This window comes from Budorcas taxicolor, chromosome 14 (genome assembly GCF_023091745.1).
Source record: "Budorcas taxicolor isolate Tak-1 chromosome 14, Takin1.1, whole genome shotgun sequence".
NCBI lineage: Eukaryota > Metazoa > Chordata > Mammalia > Artiodactyla > Bovidae > Budorcas > Budorcas taxicolor.
The window spans coordinates 44,408,492-44,432,313 of NC_068923.1; the positions used below are offsets into that span (position 1 = coordinate 44,408,492).

The 23,822-nt window shown below is 39.7% G+C and overlaps 2 protein-coding genes and 1 non-coding gene across 3 annotated transcripts in view; 1 reads left to right on the forward strand and 2 right to left on the reverse strand.

Annotated features, from left to right (window-relative positions):
• Window positions 1-10,842, forward strand: part of MCMDC2 (minichromosome maintenance domain containing 2) — a 35,503-nt gene extending 24,661 nt beyond the window's left edge. Inside the window, exons 13-14 of the mRNA XM_052651975.1 lie at window positions 4,468-4,577; window positions 10,676-10,842. Of these exons, the coding sequence (XP_052507935.1) occupies window positions 4,468-4,577; window positions 10,676-10,842 (277 nt within the window). The remainder of the gene's footprint in view (window positions 1-4,467; window positions 4,578-10,675) is intronic.
• A 2,134-nt stretch (window positions 10,843-12,976) lies between these two features.
• Window positions 12,977-23,822, reverse strand: LOC128059180 (uncharacterized). The gene is made up of 6 exons (XM_052651573.1): window positions 23,676-23,822; window positions 23,115-23,185; window positions 16,843-17,313; window positions 13,636-13,749; window positions 13,324-13,390; window positions 12,977-13,143 (listed from the first exon to the last, which is right to left on the reverse strand). Exons 1-5 carry the CDS (start codon window positions 23,820-23,822, stop codon window positions 13,384-13,386), a joined length of 810 nt encoding a protein of 269 aa, XP_052507533.1. The 3' UTR covers window positions 12,977-13,143; window positions 13,324-13,383.
• LOC128059716 (small nucleolar RNA SNORD87) lies at window positions 13,461-13,547 on the reverse strand. Its single transcript, XR_008200639.1, has one exon. It is a non-coding gene; the product is annotated as a small nucleolar RNA SNORD87 (small nucleolar RNA).

Here is a 23,822-nt window from a genome sequence, read left to right on the forward strand (position 1 = left end):
ATATGTTTAGTTAATTTCTCCAACTCTATCTTCATAGAACTAAAAAACTGTGACAGAAAGGGAAGGTAGAAATTAACTGTGATGTTTTAAAATGGCAAACAGAATTATATAATGCTGTTTTCTGAAGTAATATTTCAAATACTCAATTCTCAGAGCTTAAAAGGTTTGAAAGCCCTATTATCTCATTTGCTTTTTCTCTGTCTTAAAAAGATATTTTTAATTTAAACTCACATAGCCTCAGTTTACATTTGACTCTACTAATCCAAGAATAAGACAGAATTAAGTTTAGTATGACAACTCTACTTTTTCCTCTTGTAGAAATAAATACTAGAGATGGAAATGGGTCTTATAAAATAGTCAAGTAAATGGAGCACTTCTCAGAAGAGTCATAAACCTTGACTTTTTCTCCTGCTTCTATAGACAGGTACCTATTAACACCAGCCATGCTTAATCTCCCTACAATGCAGGAGACCCCAGTTCGATTCCTGGATCAGGAAGATCTCCTGGAGAAGGGATAGGCTACCCACTCCAGTATTCTTGGGCTTCCCTTGTGGCTCAGCTGGTAAAGAATCCACCTGCAATGCAGGAGATCCTGGTTTGAGCCCTGGGTTGGGAAGATGCCCTGGAGAAGGGGAAGTGTATTCACTCCAGTATTCTTGGGCTTCCCTGTGGCTCAGCTGGTAAAAATCCTGCTGCAATGTGGGAGACCTGGGTTTGATCCCTGGGTTGGGAAGATCCTCTGGAGAAGGGAAAAGCTACCCTTTCCAGTATTCTGGCCTGGAGCATTCCATGGACTGTATAGTCCATGGGGTTGCAAAGAGTTGGACACGACTGAGTGACTTTCACTTTCATGCTTTTCTAGAGAAGTGGAGCTGAACAGTGCTCTTTACTTTCCCTGAAAAGCTGTATATATATTCTGTCCCGGTCAAAATTTTTAGAAGAAGTTTGGGTGAGGACATCAGGAACATGATAATTAAATATGTAAATAAGCAACTCTGGAGAGATCTTCACAGACTCAAATTATTATTTTAGTCTAGCAACAAGAAAATTAATAGGACAAATGTAATGTATGGACAGAAGTTCGTGACATTGTACAGGAGACAGGGATCAATACAAGCCCCATGGAAAAGAAATGAAAAAAAGCAAAATGGCTGTCTGAGGAGGCCTTACAAATAGCTGTGAAAAGAAGAGATCGAAAAGCAAAGGAGAAAAGGAAAGACATAAGCATCTGAATGCAGAGTTCCAAAGAATAGCAAGGAGAGATAAGAAAGCCTTCCTCAGTGATCAGTGCAAAGAAACAGAGGAAAACGAGAATGGGAAAGACTAGAGATCTCTTCAAGAAAATTAGAGATACCAAGGGAACATTTCATGCAAAGATGGGCTCGATAAAGGACAGAAATGGGATGGACCTAACAGAAGCAGAAGATATTAAGAAGAGCTGGCAAGAATACACAGAAGAACTGTACAAAAAAGATCTTCATGACCCAGATAATCACAATGGTGTGATCACTCACCTAGAGCCAGACATCTTGGAATGTGAAGTCAAGTGGGCCTTAGGAAGCATCACTATGAACAAAGCTAGTGGAGGTGATGAATGCCAGTTGAGCTAAACGATGATGCTGTGAAAGTGCTGCACTCAATATGCCAGCAAATTTGGAAAACTCAGCAGTGGCCACAGGACTGGAAAAGGTCAGTTTTCATTCCAATCCCAAAGAAAGGCAATGCCAAAGAACGCTCAAACTACAGCACAATTGCACTCATCTCACATGCTAGCAAAGTAATGCTCAAAATTCTGCAAGCCAGGCTTCAGCAATCCATGAATCGTGAACTTCCAGATGTTCAAGCTGGTTTTAGAAAAGGCAGAGGAACCAGAGATTAAATTGCCAACATCTACTGGCTCATCGAAAAAGCCAGAGAGTTTGAAAAAAACACATCTATTTATGCTTTATTGACTAGGCCAAAGCCTTTGACTGTGTGGACCACAATAAACTGTGGAAAATCCTGAAAGAGATAGGAATACCAGACTACCTGACCTGCCTCTTGAGAAACCTGTATCCAGGTCAGGAAGCAACAGTTAGAACTGGACATGGAAAAACCTGTTCCAACATATTTCCATTTCCAACTAGGAAAAGAAGTACATCAAGGCTGTATATTGTCACCCTGCTTATTTAACTTATATGCAAAGTACATCATGAGAAATGCTGGGCTGGAAGAAGCACGAGCTGGAATCAAGATTGCCAGGAGAAATATCAATAACCTCAGATATGCAGATGACACCACCCTTATGGCAGAAAGTGAAGAGGAACTAAAGAGCCTCTTGATGAAAGTGAAACAGGAGAGTGAAAAAGTTGGCTTAAAGCTCAACATTCAGAAAACGAAAATCATGGCATCTGGTCCCATCACTTCATGGCAGATAGATGGGGAAACAGTGGAAGCAGTGTCAGACTTTATTTTTTGGGGCTCCAAAATCACTGCAGATGGTGATCGCAGCCACGAAATTAAAAGACCCTTACTCCTTGGAAGGAAAGTTATGACCAACCTAGATAGCATATTGAAAAGCAGAGATATTACTTTGCAAACAAAGGTCCATCTAGTCAAGGCTATGGTTTTTCCAGTGGTCATGTATGGATGTGAGAGTTGGACTGTGAAGACAGCTGAGCGCCGAAGAATTGATGCTTTTGAACGGTGGTGTTGGAGGAGACTCTTGAGAGTCCCTTGGACTGCAAGGAGATCCAGCCAGTCCATCCTAAAGGAGATCAGTCCTGGGTGTTCGTTGGAAGGACTGATGCTGAAGCTGAAACTCCAATACTTTGGTCACCTCATGCAAAGAGTTGACTCATTGGAAAAGACCTTGATGCTGCAAGGGAGTGGGAGCAGGCGGAGAGGGGGATGACAGAGATGGCTGGATGGCATCACCGACTCGATGGACATGAGTTTGAGTGAACTCCAGGAGCTGGTGATGGACAGGGAGGCCTGGCGTGCTGTGATTCATGGGGTCGCAAAGAGTTGGACACGACTGAGCGACTGAACTGAACTGAATGTCTTTTAGGTCCCAACCTCCCTGATACTGAATGCATGGGAAAGGGGTGATCTGCCTTAAAATGAAAAAGATTTGAGATTTCATGTTTTTATGTTTAATATGAATAAGTAATGTAATAGGGCTGTAAATAATACTGTGATTTGGGGTTGTATTAATAGAACATAGTATCAAGAGTGAGAAAATGCTTATTCTGCCCCAAGTCTTCTCTACTGATCAAATCACACCTTAGTACTATACTGAAAAGGAATATTAACCAAATTTGGTCACAGTATAGTACTAACGTGATTTGATTAAGTATCAGGGAGGACATAGCCAGGATGATAAGGGGCATGAAAATCATGTCACATGACATATTAAAAGAACTAGGAGGGACTTCCCTGGTGGTCCAGTGGTTAAAACCTTACACTTCCAAAGCAGGGGGTGCAGGTTTCTTGGTCAGGGAACTAAGATCCTGTATGCTGTGGAATGTGGCCAAAAGAAAAATAGAACTAGGAATATTTATCTTGGAGAAAATAAACTATGGAGCAACTAGAATAGTTGTCTTTGAATATCTGAAGAGCTGTCCCATTTAAAAAGTGTTAGATTTGTTTTGTAATCCCAGAGGACAAAACAGAGACCAGTGGGTGTAAATTGCAGTGAAACCAATTTCAGTTTACATTTATATAATCTTTGTGGGTGAGTCCCCAAATTTTCAAATGTGTTATTTGAAATCACAATAACCCTATTAATTTTTATTATCCCCATTTTATAGCAGAGCTTCAAAAAAAATCTCAGAAATTAAATGATTCATACAAACTCACACAGCTAGTAAATTTCTAGAGACATAGTTCAGATTTTCTGATTCCCATGTGCAACAATCATTCAAGTGCCTTAAAGCTAGGTTAAAAATAATAAAGGAATGGATTGCTTTCCGATTCTCAGTGAATCCTAGGGTAGGTTCAAAAGAGACCAAATAATAAGTATCCTGGGATGCTGTACAGAAAATTCAGTTATCTGATGGGATGTTGAAATTTGCTTTCTAAAATCTCTTCAACACGGAAATTTCAAGATTCTGAGGACTTCCAGTGGGTTAAGAACTGGGATAAAAGACCAAGGATGTGTCTGTAAGAGATATTTAGTTAATTTTCTAGCTGTGTATTTAACTGAACAGAACTTGGGGAGGGTAATGTGTAGAATAATAAAGAAAAACCAGGATAAAAGCCAATTCTTTGATAACAAATCAGGAGACTTCCTCATTCTGAAACAGTCTATTCAACTTGGTAGAAAAAAAATGCTTTGTAAAGAAACTAAAATTGTTTTAAAAATAAGAATATGCTGATCTTTAAGGTGTGGCTTATGTTCACACATATCTTGTTTTTTTCTTGCCAAAATATATATTGTCTTTATAATATCAGCATATTTTGATTGGCCTCAATTTTCTCTTTTAGAGTTTCCCTATCTGAAGCCCATGCTCGACTGAACTTAAGGAATAAAGTGCTTAAAGAAGATGTACTAATTGCAGCCTTGTTATTTGAAACATCTCTAACACTGAAATATGGTAATCTATTAAGTTATTAATGATCACTATAAATAATTATATTTAAACTTAAAGATTTTTAATCTGTTAAGATGTTACATATATATTAAATATTATTTTAAAGAATAATAAATTTCTACAAGATAAGTCCAGTTTGAATTTAAACATTTAATTATTGTTTACAGGTCATATCATTATCTGGTATTAAGTTCCTAATCATCCATGGTTATTCCTATACTTTAACTTTTTCATTGCTTAGAAAATTCTGAAAAAGTACTTAATATGATGCATGAAATGATTTTAAATTTATCTTCCTTTTACATTAGCATGCAACATATAATTGTCAAGCAAATCCCCCACAGTGGAACTAGACACTAAGCCAAAGAAAATATGATCAACTTGTATCACCACCTTTTCTGAATTACTAGTTATAATACTGCGACTATAGCATTTAATTATCTGAAATCAAAGGAGCTTATTATGGTTTTGCTAATAAAAATCTAAAAAGAGCTGTTAAAGGTGAGAGTAAAGAGAATTATCCTTACAAAGTTCTTTCTGAATTATTCAGCTCAGTTCAGTCACTCAGTTGTGTCCGACTCTTTGCGACCGCATGAACTGCAGCACGTCAGGCCTCCCTGTCCATCACCAACTCCTGGAGTTTACCCAGACTCATGTCTATTGAGTCAGTGATGCCATCCAACCATCTCATCCTCTGTCATCCCCTTCTCCTCCTGTCTTCAGTCTTTCCTGGCACCAGGGTCTTTTCAAATGAGTCACCTCTTCACATCAGGTGGCCAAAGTATTGGAGTTTCAGCTTCAACATCAGTCCTTCCAATGAAAATCCAGGACTAATCTCCTTTAGGATGGACTGGCAGGATCTCCTTGTAGTCCAAGGGACTCTCAAGAGTCTCCTCCAACACCACAGTTCAAAAGCATCAGTTCTTTGGTGCTCAGCTTTCTTCATAGTCCAGCTCTCACATCCATACATGACCACTGGAAAAACCATAACCTTGACTAGACAGACTTCTGTTGACAGAGTAATGTCTCTGCTTTTGAATATGCTATCTATGTTGGTCATAACTTTCCTTCCAAGGAGTAAGCATCTTTTAATTTTGTGGCTGCAATCACCATCTGCAGTGATTTTGGAGCCCCCTCCCCCCACAAAAAGACAGCCACTGTTTCCACTGTTTCCCCATCTATTTGCCATGAAGTGATGGGACCAGATGCCATGATCTTAGTTTTCTGAATGTTGAGCTTTAAGCCAACTTTTTCATTCTCCACTTTCACTTTCATCAAGAGGCTTTTTAGTTCCTCTTCACTTTCTGGCATATGGGTGGTGTCATCTGTATATCTAAGGTTATTGATATTTCTCCTGGCAATCTTGATTGCAGCTTGTGCTTCATCCAGCCCAGTATTTCTCATGATGTACTCTGCATAGAAGTTAAAGAAGCAGGGTGACAATATACAGCCTTGACGTACTCCTTTTCCTATTTGGAACCAGTCTGTTGTTCCATGTCCAGTTCTAACTGTTGCTTCCTAACCTGCATACAGCTTTCTCAAGAGGCAGGTCAGGTGGTCTGGTATTCCCATCTCGTTCAGAATTTTCCACACTTTATTGTGATCCACACAGTCAAAGGCTTTAGCCTAGTCAATAAAACAGAAATAGATGTTTCTCTGGAACTCTCTGGCCCTTTGATGATCCACCAGATATTGGCAATTTGTATTATTATGAGACATTAATTTTGATGAGATATACCATCCTTCAAACATTGGGTCTGCTAACATAACAATAAAACAGCCAGTTATTTTACCAGGAAAATGGTTTTTATTCAGGAGAAGGAAAGAATAGCAATTTAGGACATCACAAATCTGGTAACTAACATATAAGTCTGGTAAAGCAAAGGAAAAGAAACTCTTCTATAGAGAACAGTTCAGAGGGTTGTAACAGAAAGTCCATTGGAGAAAACTGGGAGTTCCAAGTTTAGTGTCTTTTCATTGGATACTTTGTGACAGTCTCTCTTTGGCAGAGCTGTTGCCAGGCAAGGAGAAAAATCTTTCAAATCTTCCTTCCTCCTGTTGGTGGTACTAGAGTAGTGTCGCTTCTTGTTGGAGATGCAAGATATGTTTCTTCCTGTTGGGATCTATATTGATGTTGAGAGGTACCTACCTGTATGAGAGCTCCCCCTTCTGGTCTCCTGACTCCATTTTAGTGAGATTTTTACTCTATTTTCAATTCCAGCTCTGGGCAATAAAGTATTAACCCCGACTTTTCTGTGTGTATATATTTAGTGTTTTAATTTGCTTCAGATTCAATTTATAATAATTTTTCACAGACATCCATTAGAACATTAGAACTTTGTTCTTATCTCAATCAAGAATTCTTAACCTAGGATCCATGGATACTGAGAGAGTCCTAGGGGCTTGTGAATGAATCCCTAAGTTACATGTGAATTTGTATCTGTATTTGCTTTCTACCTTCTTGCTTAGGAAGAGGAATCATTAAGTTTAATGGAGTATGTCTGAGAGTTTCATGACCCTCAGAAAATGTTAGTTATCATCCTGAATTAAGAACTTCCCTGGTGGCTCAGACAGTTAAAGAGTCTGCCTGCAATGCAGGAGACCTGGGTTCAATCCTTGGGTCAGGAAGATTCCCTGAAGAAAGAAATGGCAACCCACTCCAGTATTCTTGCCTGGGAAATCCCATGGACAATGGAGCCTTGCAGGCTACGGTCCATGAGGTTGCAAAGAGTCAGACATGATGGAGCAACTAACACATTCACTCACCAAAAAAGAAAATCAGTTGTTCCCAACCAGCAATAAATAAGGATATGTATTTTTGTTTGTAATTTGCTTTATCTTTAAATTCTTATTCTGTATTTTAAAATATACTTGATAAAATTTAAGACATTATGTACTATGAAGAAAAAATGCTGCCAATTTTACTGTGACAAACTATCACCATCAAAATGTTGTCAAAACTAGATTTCAGTAAGAAGATAAAAATACATGTTTTTGAATTTGAATTTGAATTTGTTGTAGAACTATGGTACTACAATGTTCAGGACTCCTGTGACTGAATATGGCTATTTTCACTTGATAACTATCTATCAAGACTTTACTGAAGCATTTAATAAAGCTTTTGTTGAGGGAAATAAAGCTATGTGAAGTTTTTCCTTTAGTTACTTTTTGTTTCCATAATGAGTGTCAGTTAGGTATATTCTTTTTTAAGTCTTAAGCAAAATGATGTTAAGAACTCCATTAAGTGTTACTTTAAAGATAGGAAAATAAGCCCTACTCAGGGATGTTTTTCTAGGATGCAAAAACCAATACCTGTGCTTGTGAACTGGATTTAGGAGTTGGGGCAGTGGGTAGAAGGAAGAATTAAAGAAAACTCTCAGGTTTCTGCCTTGAGCAACTGAGTGGATCATGTTGCCATTTACCAAGACTAGAAAGAAAGAGAAAAGCTTGGGTCCAATTGTTGTTGTTGCTGTTCCATCCCTAAGTCAAGTCTGACTCTTTGCAACCCCATGGACTGTAGGATGCCAGGTTCCTCTGTCCTCCATTCTCTCTTGAAGTTTGCTCAGGTTCATGTCCATTGAGTTGGTGATGCTATCTAACCATCTCATCCTCTGCTACCCCCTTCTCCTTTTGCCTTCAGTCTTTCCCAGCATCAGGGTCTTTTCCAATGAGTTGGCTCCTCATCAGGTGGCCAAAGTATTAGAGCTTCAGCAACAGTCCTTCCAATAAATATTCAGGGTTGATTTCCTTTAGGACTGACTGGTTTGATTTCCTTGCAGTCCAAGGGACTCTCGAGTCTTCTCCAACACAACAATTTGAAAGCATCAGTTCTTTGGCACTCAGCCTTCTTTATGATCCAGCTCTCACATCTGTACCTGACTACTGGAAAAACCATAGCTTCGACTATATGGACCTTTGTTGGCAAAGTGATGTCTCTGTTTTTTAATATGCTGTCTAGGTTTGTCACAGCTTTTTTTCCCAAAGAGCAAGCGTCTTTTAATTTCATGGCTGCAGTTACCATATGCAGTGATTTTGGAGCCCAAGAAAATAAAATCAGTCACTGCTTCCACTTTCCCCCCTTCTATTTGTCAGGAAGTGATAGGACCGGATGCCATGTACTTAGCTTTTTGAATGTTGACTTTCAAGCCAGCTTTTTCATTCTCATCAAGAGGCTCTTTAGTTCCTCTTTGCTTTCTGCCATTAATGGTATCATCTGCATATCTGAGGTTATTGATATTTATCCCAGAAATTTCTATTCCAGCTTGTGTGTCTTCCAGCCCAGCATTTCACATGATGTACTCTACATAGAAGTTAAATAAGCAGGATGACAATATACAGCCTTGTTGTACTCCTTTCCCAATTTTGCACCAGTCTGTTGTTTCATGTCCAGTTCTAACTGTTGCTTCTCAACCTGCATACAGGTTTCTGAGGCGGCAGGTAAAGTGGTCTGGTATTCCCATCATTTTAAGAATTTTTCACAGTTTTTGTGATCCACACAGTCAAAGGCTTTAGCATAGTCAGTGAAGCAGAAATAGATGTTTTTCTGGAACGCTCTTGCTTTTTTGATGACCCAGCGGATGTTGGCAATTTGATCTCTGGTTCCTCCACCTCTTCAAAACCCAGCTTGTTGGGTCAGGGTTACAGTTACAGTACAGTTCAGTCACTCAGTTGTGTCCGACTCTTTGCGACCCTATGAATCGCAGCACGCCAAGGCCTCCCTGTCCATCACCAACTCCTGGAGTTCACTCAGACTCGCGTCCATCGGGTCAGTGATGCCATCCAGCCATCTCATCCTCGGTTGTTCCCTTCTTCTCCTGACCCCAATCCCTCCCAGCATCAAAGTCTTTTCCAATGAGTCAACTCTTTGCATGAGGTGGCCAAAGTACTGGAGTTTCAGCTTTAGCATCATTCCTTCCAAAGAAATCCCAGGGCTGATCTCTCTCAGAATGGACTGGTTGGATCTCCTTGCAGTCCAAGGGACTCTCAACAGTTTTCTCCAACACCACAGTTCAAAAGCATCAATTCTTCGGTGCTCAGCCTTCTTCACAGTCCAATTCTCACATCCATACATGACCACCGGAAAAACCATAGCCTTGACTAGACGGACCTTAGTCAGCAAAGTAATGTCTCTGCTTTTGAATATGCTATCTAGGTTGGTCATAACTTTTCTTCCAAGGAGTAAGCGTCTTGGGTGGAGAATCAAATTATAGGTACAAGTTTAAGACATCCTAGAGAGATATCAGTAGACAGATACAATAATCTGGGGTTTAGAAGAGAGTTTTAAACTAAAAATATAATTTAGGTATCATCAGTACAGAGATGGTACTCAAAGCCATGGAGTGGATGAAATCACTGAGAGAGAGACTATACAGAGAACCACAGGACTGCCTTTGAAGAATCCCAGTATTTACAAAAGAAGTTGAGGGGGAGGACTTAACTAATGAGACTGAGAAGCAGTTGTATTAGAGAAGTCAAGAAAAAAGTCTTTCAATAAAGTAGTGGAGTGGTCAACTGTATCATGTGTTGAGAATTTGAGTAAGATCAGATTTGGCATCTAGAGGTTGTGGATGGTCATGATTCGAACTTTTTCGATGGAGTTGGGATTTGGGTGGGGTAGGAAGTGAGGCTATGGAGATAGCACACACAAACTTTGAGATGTTTGACTATGAAGATGAAGAGTATTAGCTAGAGAAGGATGTGTGGTCCAGGAAGGGGTTTTTTAAGATGGAAGATAATAGTTCATATGATGTGCAGTAGAAAGTAAACTAATGACACTATAGAAAGAAGCGTGAAGTCTTTCAAAAGGTGAGAGAAGATAGGATCTAGAGCATGTGTGAAGGTAAAGGCCTTGGTTTGAGGGGAATAGAATGGAATATAATAGTCATTGGTGGGGGGGGGGGAGATAAAGTGTGCTAGAAGAGAAACAGGTTTTTCAGGCAGTGCAACTGCCCATTTGAGGCTTATTTAAAGTGAAATCAATACCAATTATTGTTTTTCTGCCTAGCAACCTGAATGCAGGCATAAACTTTTTTGTTGAAAGTATGCCTTCACATTTAGCATTTGAAGTATTTCTCATTTTTACTTTCTCCTTCTTCATTTAGGGGCCGCTGTATTTTGTGTTGCTCCAAATGCAGTGTTTCCGTTTGAACAGTATAATGAAGAATATTTAGAGCAAAGGGATGTCTTTCTGACTGAGTGCCAACAACAGCTCCAGCAGTTTATTGCCACATATGGACCTGGGACAGCTATTTTTGCTAGTGATGAATAGGCAGTCTGAGGAAATTTTTTTCTTCATTCCTTTTTAAGTAATGGAAGGCAATCTTGTGTGTACGTACATTAGAATGTACCTACATTGTGTAGGATACATTAGAATGTCATCTTAAAAAATATAAAGTATTTCTTCAAATTGGTAATGGAATAAACACTAATCCAAATCTCAAAGCCAGCAGCAGAAATTTATGTTAGAATTTTATTAAAAAAAAAAACTTCTGGTTAGCCTAGTATACCAGTGGCCCACAGATTAAAATATAAAGAATGTTACAAACTAAGAAATGAAAAAAAAAAGGTAAGTTTTGTGTTTTTGTGTAGTTCCCTCTATTTGTCTCAAGATGGCAGTAACACTTTAAATATTTACATTCAAAGTTAAAACCATTTTTTTCTTTATTTGTGAACTTGACAAATTGATGGGTAAACAACAGCATTTATATAACCAAAAACCTTCAATTTAAGAACTTTTCATGCTTTACTAGATATTGTCATGTCTATTACATTGTTTTAGAAACCCTAATTTTAAGATAAGAAAAGGCTTTGGAAATTTTCCATTTTTAAACCAGGTTAAATGAAAAAAAAAGTTACACTGAATTGAGGAGCAGTAACTGGCTCCTTAAACCCAGTTGCAAGATACCAAAATGCAAACAAACCAATTTTCAAACCCTGTCTTCATTTTTAGAGGGACGATATCTACTCTGAAAAGGCAGGGACATGATAAGAAAATATACTTATAAAATCCCCAAAACCTTTTCCAAGTTTTAGTAAAAGAGTACTCACTAAAAGGAAAATGTCATCACAAAATTGCCACCTTATCAACCAAGACACTATCACACATCATTTTGTAGAAATGGGTACTTCATGGAGTTTAACCATGAAGGTAGACAGCTCTGTCTAGAGGACTTTGACTCATCATTTATTTTACTTCCTAGCCATTCATTCAGCTGTATTTATTGAATATCCGCTAGTGTCAGAGACTATAGTGTTTTCAGAAGGCAAACCTCATCTTTAAAAAAAATGTATGTATCACAAATTAAAGACTTTACTTTGTGGCTTATGTATTTAGGTTTTTCGTTCCTTATGAGATGAAGGCAAAACACATTTCTTTATAAAACTAGGATCTATAAAATGGCATCCTCTTTACAATTAATTGTGAAGTGTTCAGATTCTGTTGATGAAAAGGACTAGTATCAAATACAGGTGAAAATTGTTTTCAAATGTCACCCCTGATGGTAAGGCATTATAAAGATATTGCTGTACACTTTATACTGATTTACCAAACTGAAATTATAACCCTGATAAAAGCAAGGATTTTATGTACTGTGGGACACAAAAGGGGAAAAACAAGATTCAGCTAAATTTAGATCATCTTGGTAGGATTTCAGTTGTTGTCAAATTCGCATGCCCTGGACAGACTGGACTGTCACTACTTGGTTTAATCGAGCATACTAGTATGTATACTAGAATTAGGAAAAATTGTAATTTTCCTTAAATTAACCCCCAGATCCCTTTTTAATTCATAAATGTAAAAGCAAACCAAGAATAAAATTAAAATTTAAAAAAATCTGTAGGTCACAGGTGAAACCTTTACTTGTAAGGCGTCATTTAAGGAGTTGAGAAAATTTCAAGTAGTATACCTTTGAACACGTTTGAACTACATGAGTCCACCACATACAGGGTGGGTTTTTTTTTTTCAGTAAATACATACTATACTATACAATCTACAGCTTATTGAACCGGAGGATGTGGAACCTTGGATACAAAGGGTGGACTATAAAGCTATACTTGGATGTTCGATGCTGAGAAGGGTTAGGGCCCCTAAACCCCTTTGTCATTCAAGGGTCAACTGTGCTTGTTTTTCAGATACACAGAGGTTCTGAAGGGGGAGGCCCCCAGTTATCTAGTACATAGTGATTAACCTCTGCAGAAACCCCCTAAGGCAAAAAAGGGGAGTGAGAACTGGATGTACTAAAAATGTCTCCCCAGCTGCCAGCCACCTGCCACTTCAAAAGGAATCACTATCCAGAGGAGCTGGTTATTGACAAGAGTATAGTATCCCTAAAGTACTTTAAAAACAAGTCTGACCAGTAACTATGAAAATGAAGCTATTTAAAGACCTGATATATTTTAAAGAGAACAGACTTTATTGACCAGCAATTAAAATCATTCGAAGATGTATTTTTCTGCATAATTTATTGTGAGATGACTGTTACATAAAATTTTAATTTTTGTCACTCGCTTTAATGCACGTCTTCTTGAACAACTCTTCATTTTTCCTTCGAAAACGTCGTGTGCCACAACTCTGGGGGAGAAACCAGAAACCAACAGTGAAAATCATTCCATACTCAAAACTTGAAAGTCATACACCTGACACACAAAGGCACCTTAAACAGGAAAGGAAATGGCCTCAGCTTTTTGGAGTTTATCAGATACTTTCAAATTGTCAACAGATGTGGCTGCGTGACAAATCATAATCACTTACTTGAGGTAATGAAGTTTTTAAGCACCACTGCTAAGCACTTGAACATTCATTTGCAGGTACTTATCTGCTGAAAAGAACAGTTCAACCTTTTTAATAAAAAACTGCATTAGATTTGAGTAATTCACATAATATATATTACTGGCATCTCAGTCTTAAAGTTATTTCTTCAAAGATACCCTCAGCTGGGTAAACGGCAAAAAGTAATTTGTCATCACTGTGCCAGTTATTAAATATTTTGGTATTGTGCCTCAGGAACAATACCATACACACACACACAAAAAGCACACAACTTAACATTATAACTTTTGGTACCTTGTTACACATGCAGCAGTCCTCCTGGTGTTTTCACAGCCATCTTCTGTGACAGGTTTTTGGAAAACATTTATCACAATGATCTTCATCTTCAACTCATAGGCACTGCTGCACCTAGAAATTACATATATTTCATCGTGAATTCTCATTTGCACTTGTATCTGTTTGGCATCTTAGATCTAGTATGGACAAGTAGGCTCTTTTCCCCATACTCATCAAGAACCATTTAAGAAAAAAAAAGAAAAACTTACAATCTTTCTGACTCGCAATCAACTTTTAATAAAAAACACTAACAAGTGGAGTAATCTTCCGCTGTTTAACACACCTCTAAAGGACTGGAAGAAGCACAAGCTGGAATCAAGATTGCCAGGAGAAATATCAATAACCTCAGATATGCAGATGACACCACTCTTATGGCAGAAAGTGAAGAGGAACTAAAGGGCCTCTTGATGAAAGTCAAAGAGGAGAGTGAAAACGTTGGCCTAAAGCTCAACATTCAGAAAACGGAGATCATGGCATCTGGTCCCATCACTTAGTGGCAAATAGATGGGGAAACAGTGGAAACAGTGTCAGACTTTGTGTTTTTGGGCTCCAAAATCACTGCAGATGGTGATTGCAGCCATGAAATTAAAAGATGCTTACTCCTTGGAAGAAAAGTTATGACCAACATAGATAGCATATTCAAAAGCAGAGACATTACTTTGCCAACAAACGTCCATCTAATCAAGGCTATGGTATTTCCAGTGGTCATGTATGGCTGTGAGGGTTGAACTGTGAAGAAAGCTGAGAACCGAAGAATTGATGCTTTTGAACTGTGGTGTTGGAGGAGACTCTTGAAAGTCCCTTGGACTGCAAGGAGATCCAACAAGTACATCCTAAAGGAGATCAGTCCTGGGTGTTCATTGGAAGGACTGATGCTAAAGCTGAAACTCCAATACTTTGGCCACCTCATGCAAAGAGTTGACTCATTGGAAAAGACTCTGATGCTGGGAGGGATTGGGGGCAGGAGGAGAAGGGGACAAGAGAGGATGAGATGGCTGGATGGCATCACCGACTCTATGGACGTGAGTTTGAGTGAACTCCGGGAGTTGGCGGTGGACAGGGAGGCCTGGCGTGCTACAATTCATGGGGTCGCAAAGAGTCAGACACGACTGAGCGACTGAACTGAAAGAAACAAAAGAATGTGCTTGCTGCTTAATTATACTTTTTTTGGTAATCAAAACTGATAAGGCTCCCAGTTTAATACCTATAATGACTTGGGTATGTCTTGATCCTTTTGATTGGTTAGGCCCTAATAATTCCATAAATGATTTTTCCAAGCTGGAAATGGATTCATTAGCATAGGTAAAAATGATGGATGTATTTATGATGTTCTTTTACTGTGGCAGCACAGATTTTAAGACATGATGGTCCTAGTGAGTACTTAACCATTGCTTTTCTGTCTCAGAGCTTGACATGGATGAGGTGGGCCAGGTTAAAGGTTAGATATATAAAAACACGTGTGCAGATGTCTAACTAAAAACATTATTATGGCAGCTCTAATATAATTTCAGGGCAGAGATACATGATGTTGACATCATTACTGGATACAGTCCTGTAGAATTAAATCCCACGTTGCCTGAAAGCATATTTATGTACTGCAAAGGGCACGGTCAGGGCCACAGATCATGTCCCCTAGAACCCCAAGAGGATAAATCATTGAACCAGACAGCTACTGGAAATGATTTATGAGGACATTACAAATGCTGGGCCTTGCAAAACAATTTATCACTTTCAAGTCTTGAAATGCTGAGATATTTCACATAATATTAAGAACACAAACTACTGGTTATGAATATTTTCAACTTGGAAAACTTCAGTTTAATATATGATTCATAACACTTCTGACAACTACATACAGGTTCTATTTATGGCCTAAAACAACCAACACTTAGGGATATATATGTATAAAACTGCTCTCCACTCTACTCCCCTCAAAAAAACCCAAGTTTGGACACAAAATCCCAGATGATGGGCACCTCAGAAGGCATGGGATAGAAAGAAAGGAATGGGATAGGGAAGCAAATGGATGTTATGGTATTAATAATATTCCAGTTCTTAAATGGATCACTGGACTCGTGTATTTATTATGTTTGTGTGTGTTAGTTGCTTGGTCGTGTTCAACTGTTCACTACCCCACATACTGTAAGCCGCCTGGCTCCTCTGTCCATAGAATTTTCCAGAGAAGAATACTGGAGTGGGTTGCCATATTTTACTCCATGGGATCTTCCCGACCCAGGGATTCTTTACCACTGCGCCACCTGGGAAGGCTTAGTTATTAAGGACTTACATAAATTATCAAAATTTTAATCAAACAGTTATTTTGTAAAGTTTTTAAAAATTCCAATACTTAGCAATGAAAATAGGGTTCCAGTCACTATGCCTCAAAAAGAATGACTGAAATGCCAAATATAAGCTACTTCAAGCCATCACATTTGCCGTGGTGAAAGTTAACTGTTGGGATTGTTTGAGATGAAAAAACGTGTATTTCATATCGGGGGGGGGGGGGGGGGGCGGGAATAAACCAAAACACCTGACTATACTAAGTCTCATTGACGAGCACTTACAACTGTGCTTTTAAACAGACAAAAAGTCTTCCAGCTCTTGACCAGTTTCTTCTGTATCAAGTTCAGAATACACATCTTTACGTAAATCCAAGCATCTAAGGCTACAGGCGGCATTTATAGCCTAAAGGGCTTCTAACCACTACGAACTGTTCTCCAAATTCAGTGTCACGTCTCTAGAGTCTATTTACAAAGGAAGATCCAGGAACAAATGAATGGCTACATTGCACCACTGCGCAGAGCCCAGAACTCATTGTTAGCAGGTTAACCGTGCCGCGTTAAAAAGTTTTAAAACCAACCAAAAAGTCCAGCCAAGTCAAGATTGCCTTAAGATTTAAGAGGTAATCCCTTCCCCCTTTACAGAACGTTTCCTTAGAAAAGGTAAATGAGCGCACATTTAAGGGGCCCCGAAGCCGAAAGGCCGCACACAAAGCTTTACTTGGGATACAAAAGGGCTCCGGTCGAGGCCTGGGCTGGGCGCGAGGCCACCCGCCTCGGAACCCAGAGAATGGCAAAAGGCCCTTTGTTAGTCTGAGCTGAGAACAGTCGAAATCGGCTTTTAGTAACAAGGGTCGGCTAAAACTCACAGGTAACGGTTACTCACAAAATGCGATTGAGCAGAAGGCACGGAGGAGAGCTCGAGGCGGCGTCAACCGGGTGGGGGAGGGGAAGATGGCCTCCTGGGATGACTTGGAGGCCGAGGCCGCGCCGACCGCTGGGCTGTGCCCAGCAATGGACGGAGGCCACCGGGATGGGGATCCCGGGGCAGGACACACAAGGCGGAGGGGCCCGAGGCCGACCTATAGACTCTGGCACGGAGTCGGGTTCCCGGGAGAAATAAGAAAATGACCTAACTCCGCGAGGCCTTCCCCCCTCGAAGAGCGGGGAGACGTGTCCGCGGGCGTTGCCGCCACGCCCGTAAGGCAGACGGAGCCTCAGAGCCCTTCCTTCTTCAGCGGCCAAGCGGAAAAGAAAGCGCGGGGGCTGGGTTGGCGCTCCGACGCTCCAGGCCTGGCCCCGCCCCTTCCGGCCCTGGCCCCCGCCCCTCAGCCGGCGCGTGTTTGCGGTGCGGCGGCTGTACAGCGAGAGCTGAGGGGTTCAGTTCAGTTCAGTTCATTTCAGTCGCTCAGTCGTGTTAAACTCTTTGCGACCCCATGAATCACAGCACGTCAGGCCTCCCTGTCCATCACAAACTCCCAGAGCTTACTCAAACTTATGTCCATCGAGTCGGTGATGCCATCCAGCCGTCTCATCTTCTGTCGTCCCATTCTCCTGCCCACAATCCCTCCCAGCATCAGGGTCTTTTCCAATGAGTCAACTCTTTGCATGAGGTGGCCAAAGTATTGGAGTTTCGGCTTTAGCATCATTCCTTCCAAAGAACACCCAGGGCTGATCTCCTTTAGAATGGACTGGTTGGGTCTCCTTGCAGTCCAAGGGACTCTCAAGAGTCTTCTCCAACACCACAGTTCAAAAGCATCAATTCTTCGGCTCTCAGCTTCTTCACAGTCCAACTCTCAACATCCATATATGACCACTGGAAAAACCACAGCCTTGACTAGACGGACCTTTGCTGGCAAAGTAATGTCTCAGCTTTTCAGTATGCTGTGTAGGTTGGTCATAACTTTTCTTCCAAGGAGTAAGCGTCTTTTAATTTCATGGCTGCAATCACCATCTGCAGTGATTTTGGAGCCCCCCAAAATAAAGTCTGACACTGTTTCCACTGTTTCCCCATCTATTTCCCATGAAGTGATGGGACCGGATGCCATGATCTTCGTTTTCTGAATGTTGAGCTTTAAGCCAACTTTTTCACTCTCCTCTTTCACTTTCATCAAGAGGCTTTTTAGCTCCTCTTCACTTTCTGCCATAAGGGTGATGTCATCTGCATATCTGAGGTTATTGATATTTCTCCCAGCAATCTTGATTCCAGCTTGTGCTTCTTCCAGCCCAGCGTTGCTCATGATGTTCTCTGCATATAAGTTAAAGAAGCAGGGTGACAATATACAGCCTTGATGTACTCCTTTTCCTATTTGGAACCAGTCTGTTGTTCCATGTCCAGTTCTAACTGTTGCTTCCTGACCTGCATACAGGTTTCTCAAGAGGCAGGTCAGGTGGTCTGGTATCCCCATCTCTTTCAGAATTTTCCACAGTTTATTGTGATCCACACAGTCAAAGGCTTTGGCATAGTCAATAAAGCAGAAATAAATGTTTTTCTGGAACTCTCTTGCTTTTTTGATGATCCAGCGGATATTGGCAAGCACCCTTATTTCTTGCCAACTCCAGTCCTAATTATTGACAATTTATGTAATCTTGTGATTTTCTGCCTTTATGAGCTTCCCCCACGTTGCAGTGTGGCAGAACATAATTCAAGCCCTTCTTGGAGCTCTGTCTCTCCAGGCTGCAGTCCCAACACACCCCAAATGAACACCTCTTTATTGCTGCCAGATCTCTGTTCTTGGAATTCTTGGGTAACAAATCCTAAGAAATTGATACAAAATCCAGGGCAGGATATGTTTGCCTCAAAAAAACATGGTATGAAAATCTAAACCTAGCAAAACAAATTGTGACTATGTGAAGTCGCTTCAGTCCTGTCTGACTCTTTGCGACCTATGGACCATAGCCCGTCAGACTCCTCTGTTCATGGCACTCTCCAAGCAAGAATATTGGAGTGGGTTACCATGCCCTCCTCCAGGGGATCTTCCTGACCCAGGGATCGAACCCGTGTCTCTTAAGTCTCCAGCATTGGCAGGCATGTTCTTTAGCGCCACTTGGGAAGCCCTGTGAATGTTCTTAATCTTATTGAACTATACACTTAAAAATTGTTAAAATGGTAAGTTTATGTTATGTATATTTTATAACATTACAACTAAAATTTTAAAAATATTTTAGAGGAAAAAATTTCTGCACTTCACATGACTCACCTCACCTTTTGTTTCCCTTCTCTTGCTGCACACCAATCACCCTGCCCGACTCTTAGTTTTTAGAATGTGGCAAACAACTTCCACATCTCAAGGCGTTTGCTCTTGCCTGGAATTCTCTTATCCCAGTTTTTTGAGTGACTAACTACTTTCTTTCATCTTAGCTTCTAGGTCAATTTGTCAGTGAGGCCATACTTGCCCTTCCTATCTAAAGTGTGGTGGTGGTGGTGGTGGTTTAGTCACTAAGTTGTGTCTAACTCTGGCAACCCCATGGACTGCAGCCTGCCACGCTCTGTCCATGGGATTTCCCAGGCAAGAATACTGGAGTGAGTTGCCATTTCCTTCTTCAGGGATCTTCCCAACCCAGGGATTGAACCCAGGTCTCCTGCAGTGCTGGTAGAGAATACACATGCAATGCAGAAGACCCCGTTTTGATTCCTTGGTTGGGAAGATGCACTGGAGAAGGGATAGACTACCTACTCCAGTATTCTTGGGCTTCCCTGGTGGCTCAGCTAGTAAAGATCCACCTTCAGTGTGGGAGATCTGGGTTCAATCCCTGGGTTGGGAAGATCCCCTGCCCTGGAGAAGGGAATGACTATCCACTCCAGTATTCTGGCCTGGAGAATTTTGTGGACTATACAGTCCATGGGTTCGAAAAGAGTCAGAGGCAACTGAGCAGCTTTAACTCACTCACTCCTACAGTGCAAGAGATGTCCTTCACTGCAAGTGGATTCTTTACTGACTGAGCCACTTATTTGAAGTGGGTCCACTGTAAAACATATCCCTTTTTGTTTCCTTCATAATCTGTAGTTACATTAAAAAGAAAAAAAGAACTTCTATACTTTTGCTGCCCTCACTGAAATATACATTCTGTGAGAGGAAACATGTAGTCTGTTTTGCTGACCATTTTATTCCTAGTACCTAATATAGTCTCTAGCATTTAATAAATAGCTATTGATTGAATAAATAAATGGATCTGTATTTGACTTGGAAATTATTTCAAGATATGTTAAATTTTAAAAACTAGATGCAGAAGGTGTTTAGTAAAATCCTATTTTTTCCTACATAAAAAGAACATACATTTATTTGACTATATATATTTTTTGAGAGGTTCAGAAGGAATGTTGGCAATGTATGTCTCTAGTTGGTTTTGGAGGGAAAGTGATATTTTAATTTTTTTTGTATACTGTTCACTACTGTTTGGATATTTACTGTGTGTATGCAATTTTATAATTAAAGTAAGTTGAAAAATTATTAAAATAGTACATTTTCTCTTCTGACTGCAAAAATATACCATTTCTATTTGCCCCCTTTCTATTTGAAGATTTGCCCCCTTCAGCCATCATTCCCTTATTAACATCATGACAAGTGTTCAGTATTCTCCAGCAAGGAGCACCATCTTAGAGGTTGCCAGTCTCTAGGTTGCTGAAGTGAGTTAACGCTGCCAGTTGCAAATATAACTAAAACCACTTCAAAGGGAAAGTTTCATGGTTTATATGATATGTGTGCACGTGTGTGTTCAGTTGTGTCTGAATCTTTGCAACCCCATGGACTGTAGCCTGCCAAACTCCTCTGTCCATGGAATTTTCCAGGCAAGAATACCGGAATGAGTTGCCATTTCTTCCTCCAGGGGATCTTCCCGATCTAGAAATTGAATCCTCATCTCTTGCGTCTCCTGCATTGGCAGGTGGATTCTTTACCACTGTGCCACCTGGGAATCCCTAAATATAACGGTTTATCCAAATGTAACTTAAAAAAAATAGCTATTTTTTGACAGTATAACTTGGATTATCTTAGAAAGTTTACATTTGGTAGACATATATGTGGATTCAGGGCATACAGGGTATTATTTCCTTAGAAGCTGTCAGAATCTATCATCCGCACTTCCACATGTAAATCTCATTAGTAAATTAATACATTTGGCCTTCAGTCTTTTTCATATTAGTGAATGACTCGGAGAACCTGGTTCACCTCTATGTTTGCAGCAGAAAATGAGGTTGGAACTGGAAGGAAGTGGCTATAATAACCATATGCTTGTGCTTTCCCTGGCTCAATGGTAAGCATGTCAAAATAGAGTTAAGCAAGAGAAATGTAAATGACCCTAGTCATAACTGCATGACTTTCATATATATGATCCTTTTACCTCCAGCAAGATTATTTTTAAACATAATATTGACATTAAGATAATCATAGCATTTATACCTCTCGTCAAGGTTAAAGTTCTAAATCTGTGAAAAATACATTAAATTGTCAGAAAATAGGGCACTGATCTGAATGAAAGTTGATTCTTAAACACTTGAAGTACATGAACTTTACTGAGATAATTTCAGTGAAAATTACCTAAATTACTTACGATTTTTGCCCGGATCTAAAATAATGAGTGGCTTTAATTGTCAGTGTGAGACTCTAGGGTTTTCCTTTTCTGTTTAAAAATTTAACTTTTATGTAAGGCTTGCAAACAACTACTTCAATCCTATGACAAATTCTGAATGTAATGGAATTAAAATTTAAATTATTCAAGCTGACCAATGGGACCTGAGGGGAAGTCTGCTAGGGGAATTCAGGGAAAGTTTTGTTCTTTGATGAAAAGGCACATGTGGGAAGAAGCAGCTTTTCATCCCCTACAATGATCACCATCGATCATCAGTGAAAGAATTCCTGGCATCACTGCAGCCCTTTTGTTAAATGAGCGGAGCTTCCGTTGATGGCAAAATGGGAAGAGAAGGAACCAAGCAACTTAAAAATAGTCAGCAAGTTAAGCAGCCAGGAAGCCTCTCCAGCTTCTTCTTATGTGAAATAATATACTTTCCTTACTGTTTAAACAAAAATTGTTTAAGAATGACTACATAGAGAATAGAGAATGTGGAACTGAAAAATTCAAACTAAGGTTAAAGTATGATGTTATTGTACCTCTGTGATGATCTAATATGAATTATGTCCTGAAATTAACACCTCATTAAACATAAATACAGTGGAGATTCTGAATGTTTTTTCCTATGATGTCTCCTTGTACGTAGGCATGAATTTCTCTATGTCTGTTGGTGTTTTGGTAAATAAAAGCTCAAAACAACAACAAGAAAAGAGTAAAACCCAACTCCCCCCGAAACAAAACCCTTATTTGTAGTATTTGCAGATATCCATGCTGTTAATTGGGCCTCCCTGGTGCTGCAGCAGTAAAGAATCCACCTGCAACGCAGAAGACATGAGTTCGATCCCTGGATGGGGAAGATCCCCTGGAGAAGGAAGTGGCAACCCACTCCAATATTCTTGCCTGAAAAATCCCATGGACAGAGGAGCCTGGCAGGCTATAGCCCATGGGGTCACGAAGGAGTCAGAAACGACTCAACAACTAAACGACGAAAATAACAATGCTGTTAATATATCATGGTGATTTCAAGCTACTAACAACTGGCTCACAAGATACCTGAATACTTGAATAATTAACAACTAGCTTTCCTAATACACTATTGTCTCTAGAGGCTGAACTGCTGGGTTTAAGGATCTAAGGATAAATTCATCTTCATACTTAATAGTCAGTTGCTTTCCAAATAGTTGCTCTATATCCTTGTTTTCAGAATTTAAACAATTTTTTCAATATGATAAATATGAAATGGTGTTAACTGGTATTTTAATTTGCACTTGCTATGAGGTTGAAAACATAATTTTATGTTTTTCTCTTAATTTTTTTCACATTGTTAATCATTTGGGTTTTCTCTTCTGTAAATCATAGCCTTCAGAGCTTTGACCAGTTTTTTACTGAAGTATTTGTAATTTAAAAAATTTGATTTATGGGATTTCTTTCTATATTCTGGATACTAATCTTTTGTCAGTTAACAGTCACATGCATTGCCAATAACTTTTCTCAGTCTGTTTTATTTTTTAGTTGTAGGTATGGGGTTTTATGTTGATGGAAATTTGTACTTTTCTTTCTGCTTATGAATAGCTCCTTGATACCCAATACCTCTGCATTTCTATGCAAGATTTATGGCTACCCTTAAATCCAAATTCTTTAATGTACATTTCAAAGCCTTCCTTCATTTAAAAATTGGGAATAATATAACTTATTCCTAAGATTTTTGTGAGGAATAAACGTGATAATATATGTGAAATACCCATCCTTCTTCCCCAGGCACTTTCTTTCGAAGCAGCACATTCTTTTCACTTGGATTTTCCTATAACTAGAATGCTCTTCTTGTCCCTCTTTGCCTTCTCAGGAAGTCTTCCTTGATTTCTTAAGACTGGGTCAGGTTCTTTGTCACCATCCTGTGTCCATCCCCAGCCTTCTTCCCTGATAATGAAACCCTGATTTTGTGTTATGTGCCTAGTTCTAGGGGTAAGCCCCTTGTTTCAATCTGCTTGCTTGCTTCCCCAGCCTCCTTTTATCTGTTTCTATATGTCAGAGGATGAAAGGCTAAGTATTACATAGCATTTCAAAACTCTTTAGCAGCTTAGATTCTGGATGTGAATTAGATCCTACCAATGAAACACATTTGTGTAAAACCCAGATTCTAAATTGAGCTACATGAGGAGAAAAGCAAGCTGCGATGTATCCATTGTGCTGACCTTTACACAGCAAAGGCTGTGCGCTTCTGGAGTCAGTCAGCTTCCACTGGGCAGGCAGAGTACAGGTTGTGGCAGAAGGTTCAGCTGCTTTGGCGCCAAGTTCCAT

Bases quoted from the DNA above. Each gene is read 5' to 3' on its own strand.
- LOC128059180 (XM_052651573.1), bottom strand. From the start codon at position 23,822: ATGGAACTTGGCGCCAAAGCAGCTGAACCTTCTGCCACAACCTGTACT. The intron at 23,186-23,675 runs GTAGCTCAATTT...TTTTAAATGAAG, and splicing joins CAGCTTGCTTTTCTCCTCAT to GAAGGCTTTGAAATGTACAT. The intron at 13,750-16,842 runs GTGAGTAACCGT...TGTAATTTCTAG, and splicing joins CTTCTGCTCAATCGCATTTT to GTGCAGCAGTGCCTATGAGT.